This window comes from Tripterygium wilfordii, chromosome 20 (genome assembly GCF_013401445.1).
Source record: "Tripterygium wilfordii isolate XIE 37 chromosome 20, ASM1340144v1, whole genome shotgun sequence".
Lineage (NCBI taxonomy): Eukaryota > Viridiplantae > Streptophyta > Magnoliopsida > Celastrales > Celastraceae > Tripterygium > Tripterygium wilfordii.
In genome coordinates this window covers 4398697-4406309 of record NC_052251.1, presented here as the reverse complement: position 1 = coordinate 4406309, position 7613 = coordinate 4398697, and the positions used below count along the sequence as shown (strand labels likewise).

General features: G+C 36.1%; 1 protein-coding gene across 1 annotated transcript; it reads left to right on the top strand.

The window, feature by feature from the left end:
• The first annotated feature begins 536 nt into the window (after positions 1–536).
• On the top strand, positions 537–5799 carry LOC119986769 (40S ribosomal protein S10-1-like). The gene is made up of 5 exons (XM_038831448.1): positions 537–676; positions 863–911; positions 1167–1446; positions 1695–1824; positions 5409–5799. The coding sequence occupies exons 1-5, from the start codon at positions 674–676 to the stop codon at positions 5487–5489; spliced, it is 543 nt and encodes a 180-aa protein (XP_038687376.1). The 5' UTR covers positions 537–673; the 3' UTR covers positions 5490–5799.
• Positions 5800–7613: the final 1814 nt, after the last annotated feature.

Below are 7613 nucleotides of genomic sequence, written 5' to 3'. Positions count from 1 at the left end.
ATTAATTTATATAATTAAACAATAAATTAATATAATTAAACAATAAATTAACTATTATTAAAAATAAATAAATTTATTAATTTATAATTGATAAGTATCTTTAATTTATTTTAATTCATTATATTAATTGCATAAATTAATTTGTTTGTTTGGATGCAGCTATATTTTTCAATTACAACTAATATGCATAATTCCCTTATATATAATTTATCACAATATGTTACACAATACAAATGTTAATAGTAAAAATTCATCCAAACACTACAAAGCATTTAGGCAGTATATCTGCTATTAAAATTGTCTAGCATTTCTTTCTGCTACTATCATTTATGCTGACATATCTACTACTTTACAAATACTTTATTAAACTGACCCATTATGTGTCTATATATATAATAATAATAATTAATTACGTTGAACCATTGACCAAAGATTTTTCCGATTCAATTCAATGACCGATCCGGTTTTAAAAACTTTAAATAAACCAATAAATTTGGATAATGCATTATGGGCCGAGCTGAAGCCCGAATTCCAAACACGGGCCGGGTTATAAAACCCACACATATATGAATTAGGGTTTCTCCTGCCGGGTAGCAATAGAGAGTGAAAGCATCACCGGAGTCACGGCGCTGCCACGCGCCGTTGCGGTCGTCTTTCTTCTTCACTGCCAACCATGGTAAATTGTCTCTCGCTAATGTATATGTTGTGAAATAATTTTTTTTTCCAAATGTTTGATTGCTGAGAAATAAAGGGAAGAACAATACATAAAGGAAATGATAATACCTTGTGTAGATTAACCCAGACGATTCAGTTGAGTTGTTTATTTGACATCCATTATGGTTTCTTATGATTTTGTGTTCAGATCATCCCAGAGAAGAACCGCCGCGAGATCTCCAAGTACCTTTTCCAAGGTCCTATTTTCTGCCCTTCTCGTATGCCATTGTGTGGGGAACTTTTGCCTCATTTAGCTGTTACCCTAAATTGTTTATTTCATGATAAACTATATGCATTTGATGTGTGCTCCTTTATGTGGATTTTGGATGAATTGCTGACTCCTCTGTTTGTCTTTTGCGTATATCTCCTATGCATATCCACATTTTTTTATGCATTTTTTTTGAACTTCGAAGCATAATTTATTATATTTTGTGCATTTTTTTTTTATTTATAGGGGGTGCTTTATGCAAAGAAGGACTTTAATCTTCCAAAACACCCAGAAATCGATGTGCCAAATCTGCAAGTGATAAAGTTGATGCAGAGCTTCAAGTCAAAGGAGTATGTGCGGGAGACCTTTGCTTGGATGTACTACTACTGGTACCTCACTAATGATGGTATTGAGTTCCTTAGGACTTACCTCAACCTTCCATCTGAGATTGTGCCAGCTACACTGAAGAAACAGGCTAAACCTGTCGGCAGGCCCATGGGTGGCCCACCAGGCGATCGCCCACGGTAATTATGTTATAATGGTGTTAAGAAATGATTTAATAAATTACTTTGTGTTTGGGGCTATTCAATTGCGTGCATTTGATTCTATAGTTCCGTTGCTATCTTCTATCCTATGAATGTCTTAAATGAGTATACTCTTTGTTTGCTCTATCTTTTCATTTTGCTAATATTTTTGTTTCTTGTCTAATTAGCATGTGGGGAATTCCTTTTTTGCTTGTTATCTGAGTTTTCTTTTGTCATTTGTGAATTAGTGGCCCATCTCGGTTTGAAGGAGAGAGAAGATTTGGTGACAGAGATGGATATCGTGGAGGACCCAGAGGGACTGGGGGTGAGTTTGGTGACAAGGAAGGAGCTCCTGCTGACTACAGACCAAGTTATGGGGTAATTATCACAATTCTCCCTTCTTTTGCACTAAAAAGTAATTGATGGGTGTTCTTTTGCTTCTTGCAACTCTGTTCTATCTGGTAGTGTTGTTTGGAAGTTAATGGAAAAAGTATTCAGTAGGGACTTTGATGGTTACAAGCATAGTTTTTAATACCGTATCGTGCCTCAAACTGTGTAAGTTGAAGGTTCAAGGTTTTCGAGGTTCAACCGATACGATGAAGGTTGAACTGTTGATTTATATTAGATAGTAAATTAATATATATGTAGATATGTTATATTATATTTTATCTAAATAGATAGTATATACAATGGATTTGGGGACTCTGCAATTTCTTAAAGTCTACAATTCATAGCTAATGGTGTAGATAAAGTCAGATAAGTTTTAAAAATAGAAAAACAAAATTGTGGCGTGATGTGGCACAACTCTCAAACCATTAGATTCAAATTGTCGACTCTACAATTCAAAAGGAATTGCGGAGCCCCCAAATCCATATACAACGTATACGTTATATATTGTATATTTTGTATAATAAATTAAACATGGAAAGACACATCTGTAGTTTTGGAGAACTTTAGGATGTCATGGTCATTTGCTAAAGTCAAAATATATAGGGAGAAGAATTGAAAAGGCCCCTGATCTTTTATCACTGGGTCGATTGAGCTCCTAAACTTCATTTTGGGTCAAATATGCCCCTGAACTATGATGAATGATGTCCGTTACCCCTTCTCACATTTTCCATCCAAATTCGCTAATTTGGCAAGATTTTTCCATTAAATGCCTTACATGTTGCCGACATGGATGCCACGTGTCTTGCAAAAATGGTCCATTTAAGCCCCTGTACTTTGATAAAATGGGTCAAATAAGCAAATTTAGATGGAAAATGTGACGGAGTGGTAACGGACATTATTCATCATAGTTTAGGGGCATGTTTGACCCGAAATGAAGTTTAGAGGCTCAATCGACCTAGTGGTCAAAGTTTAGGGGCCTTTTCGATTCTTTTCTCAAATATATATTAGAAGAGTGGCTTCCCGTGGAAGCCACACCAATACCAAGAAAGGTCTAGAGTCTCTAGAGAACATGAAAGATGGAGGAGTCAAATAATCATTTTAAAAAAATCTAAAACACCTCCATCACCGAGAGCTTAGAGAGAGTGAGAGAAGACTCTCAAAAGCACTTCGTCTCTATTCTCCTTGCTAAGTGAGACCATTAAGAGAGATAAAGTGCTTTCTTTGTTGAAGTTGGTATCCACGATTCACCTGTAGCATGCCATTGGAAGTCTTTGTGCCCCACCCCTTCTTGCTCCTCACCTGGACTCCCGTGGTGATTATCGGCGCCGGTGATGGAATGAGATGGCTTGAATTTGTTGTGTTGGGATGGGTAGAAGAAATGGTGGTGTGATTAAGTTTGGGATGGGTTGAAGAAACAAACCACCTGTTATGCTGTCGATATATTGGTTTTATCGGCAACAATCTGGTTATACCGCTTATACGGTATGACTATGCCTATCTTCCCGCCGATTCCTAGTTTTGCCGTCCAACCAACTGCACGATAGGGTATTAAAAACTATGGTTACAAGATTGTCCTGATTAATGCTACAACACATGAATTAGAATTTTTATATGCTGAATCCTTGTGCATATGCATTTATGCACATCTACACCTTAGTTGGACTCAAGAATAAGCGACGTATAGTATCACTATTTTTTTGTAAGTTTTCGTACATTTGTCATAATGTTTTGAGCAAGATTAGCTAACTTGCTACATAGTTTTTATTTATTTTGAATCTCTTCTTGACAAATGACAATTGTCAAGGTATTTGGTGTTGTAGGAGACATTGGTTCCATCTTGTTAAGTTGAACATTAGAAGTTTGAAATATAGATTCAGGGATTCCCATAATAGATGTCATGGAAGTATACGAACCATAGTTACTAGGAACTTGGTATGCTTAGGGTCGTGGTACGGGTACGGGGACGGAGTATGCCACTTGATTAATTTATGGAACATAAGGGGTAGGATTTATTGGTATGCTAGTTGGGAACGTGGTACAGTTTGAAGAGTTAGTCACTACTAAATATGAAATGGAATATAAAGTATTGGAATGGGAAAAAACATTTTGTTAGTAGACTAGTGAAAATTAGTTGTGCAAAGTGCAAAGCCTTAAAAGGCCCTTTTTAGTACCATGGGCTTTGCCACAAATGACCCAAAGGAAAAGCTTTGAAGGCCCTTTGAAACTAATGAAAGCCCTAATCCTAACTCTAGCACCTGCCCCGTGCTATGATTTATGCCTTTCTACCAACACACCTATTTGACTAATCTCTTCTTCCGAGCACCACTTCGAGTAAAAATCATTAAAAACATAAGAAATCAGTGATAATTTTTATCTCAGTCTCGAGTAATTTATTCTTGATTTTTATTCTATTCCTCGAGTTTTCTTCCATTCGTTTCCATGGTATTAAAAAGGGCTTTTAACGTTTTGCACAACTAATTTCCACTAGTATACTAACGGGTCTGTTTTTTCCCATTCCAATACTTTATATTCCATTCCATATTTAGTGGTGACCTGAATAACTCTTCAAACCGTATCACGTTCCCAACTACTGTATCAATTAATCCTACACCCTTACGTTCCATATATTAATCAAGTGGCGTACTCCGTCCCCCTACCACGACCCGGAGCATACCGAGTTCCTGGTAACTATGGTATGGTCTGCTATTTGTCAACTTTGGTAACTAAAGGAAATCAACTGATGCATGTTAAAACTTCAAACTACTATGATACTGACAGAAGTTCCAACTGCATGAAAGTCCTTGATTTGTTTGGGTATTTGTGGGAATCAAAGGTCTTAATAGTGCCAAAATATTTACTTGTCTTAGTTGTAACTTGCATGTGTTGTTTGAGTTTAATTTCTGAGTATATTGAACTAGTATTCTGCGTGGACTCTTTAAGAAAGTGCTGGTCTTATTGGATTGGTTCTATTGCTCTTCATATGATTTTTGTGGCTGGGGATTGTTTGAGATGCCTCTTTTTTGTCTCGGACTTAGTTACACAAAAATTCTGGGTCCTTCATGAATGTTTATGTTGTGGAGTGGGGACTTCTAATTGTTCATAGCTTGCCCAGCTAAATTGTATTGTATTTTAGGATTTTTCATACCATGATTAAAGAAGAAAGTATTTATTGTATAGTAAACAAGTCTCTTCTTTTAGTTTGAGGGTAATTATTTGGTTATTGGAAAGGATTTGAATTCGTGTAGTGCACTCATCTACAAGAGTGTCCCTAGCATATACTTGTTTTAGCATGCTTTCAGTTTTCTTTTTCGTTTTGCTACCTTCGTTTAACAGGGAGATTTATAATTGGTTGTGTGCAATGCCTGAAAATAAATTATTCAACCGTGAAAAGATCATGATAAACCTTCATGGTAAGATGTTTGGCTTATGATAAATTATCTGATGAGTGGACTTCTGTGAAACCCTATATTTGTGTGTTAAGTCGTGTAAGTTATGGTGTATCACAACTTTTTGTTGAAGATATCCGTGTTGTTTGATTACTGGTGAACTCATATCTCATCCCAAACATACAGGGTCGTGGTGGAAGGCCTGGCTTTGGTCGAGGAGGTGGTGGTTTTGGCCCAGGGCCAGCTAGCTCTAGTCTCCAAGGGTGAGTGGCTGCTTCTGCATCATGGTTTTCGCAGCTGAGATTTCATTTAGTGAGTTGGTGCAGCTGGAATTAGCAAGGCTTAGCTTTAACATGAGATAGTTTACGGGGATCTTTATGAATCTGTCATCTGTTATCTGTTATAAATTGAAGTTTGGAAACCTTTAAAGCATCTCATTGTCTTTAGAAATGCTTCATTATCATTTTGGTTATTATCTAAACTAATTGAGTTGTCTTGGGTTAATGTTTTCTTTTTCTTTTTTAAATTGATGTATACGTTTTCTAAAGATCGACTCAAGTAGGTTTTTTGTTGGGCAGTGCTACTGCCATTAATATTTGTTTTGTTAGGCAATACTACTACTGACATCAAAGTAAAAAAATTAATGATATTGTTTTTCTCTAACGGGAAAATCAAAAATCATTAGAAGCAATCAATAATCAATTTCGTGGAACAGATAAATCGCGAACCTTGAGAAGCAATCAGAGCAAGGGAAATGAGAATGTACATCAAATTTTATTTGTTTTAGAAAAAAAAATAAAATAGAAAGGGATATGTATCTAAAAAGCCTTGGTACTTTAAAAAAGTCCAAACAACCTTTCTATTTTCTTCTAGGCTAAAAAACCCGTCTACTTTACATGTTGGGTTAAAGAAGTCCCTCGTATAGAATTCTGTTATAACGGTGCTGATTTGTCCGTTAAATATATGACATAGATTTTTTTGATTATTTTATGATCTCTAAGTGGCAGACACGTGATATGAACTAATAAAATAATTACACGTGTCATTAAATTATATAAAAAAATGAAAATTCAAAATAGAAACACATAAATCCAAACTGAGAATCCAAATTACAACTTCACTAAAAAAAATTACAACCCAAAAGTAGGAATGAAAGTGGACCATATTAATCCATAGGTCTGATTGTTAAATGGTTTGAGCTCGAGCTTGAAGAAGCCCGGCTCGTAATCCCTAGGGCCTACCTAAATTAATCCATATACAATTATTGATTGTCTTTTGCGCTGGACAGGTGATGTCCCAATTATGACTCACAGGAGCAGGAGTGTGTGATCATAGGATGTGATTATGTGTGTTGCGAGTATGCCAAGACTTGCAATCAGTCCAAATTTTTGATATAGGAATTTACGCACCAATCTGACTTGTCACCAATTAAGTTTTGTACAGTTAGAGACACAAAACAGCTACTTTGAGTGTTGCCTTCCAGAAAAGGACTTAAAATTTACCTAATATCAAGTGAGAAAAACAGGAAATAGAAGAATAACATCGGAATGAGAGCATTTCTATTGAACAAAATGAAACAACACATCACTAAAATGCATTGGGATTTTCATTCGGAAATACATCCTGTAATGTATAGAAGAATGTGCTTTAAAAGCTAAAATCAACATGATAGCCGTAGAGGCTATATTCACAGAGGCTTGAAAGTAAATAAATGGGCTAAAGATAATTGACCGAAGTCATACTAAAAAAGTAGTAAAGTTTGTAGACGTGGAGTTTATGTTCAACGCGGGGTCATTGCAAATCTTGCTTCTTCTTCTTCTTATAGTCTTCATGATGGTCATGGTGGTCTTCATCTCTTGTTTCCTTGGAATGATCTTAAGATGTCTTGTCGTGACAGATCATGGGGAACCGTTTACTTGCCGACTACTTGGGTTGCTAGGTCAAATCCCTTCATAACTGCAACATATTCAAAGTGATAAGAATCATGGTGGAGGTCACAGGTTGTGGTTCTTCTTCATGGAGGTTGCTAGAGCACTAAGCACATAACTCGTTCCACTCCCTTTGAATGTAGGCCTCATGCTGGCTCTTGAGGGAAATAGACTGACGGTTGGCATTCTTCAGTCCTTCTGGTGGACTGAATGTGGGAAGGTGGCTTGCACCTCAAAATGCATGACGAAATTAGTTCTAGTCTCTGGTTGTAGTGCAAATACTATAGACGTGTCTGAGACAAATTAGGAACATGTAGGCTGCAAACTCCAAAATCTTTTGAGTCTCTTCTACACTTATCTGGCTAAAATCTTGATCTTCAACTAACAAACTATTTCTAAGAACTGATTCATGAATTTAAGCTCAAATAAATTAAGATTTCTTACAAAATGAACAAACAATTAA

Excerpts from the sequence above, each read along its gene's own strand:
- LOC119986769 (XM_038831448.1), top strand. Across the intron at positions 912-1,166 it reads CTCCAAGTACCTTTTCCAAG|AGGGGGTGCTTTATGCAAAG; the intron begins GTCCTATTTTCT and ends TTTTTTATTTAT. Across the intron at positions 1,447-1,694 it reads CCACCAGGCGATCGCCCACG|TGGCCCATCTCGGTTTGAAG; the intron begins GTAATTATGTTA and ends TTTGTGAATTAG.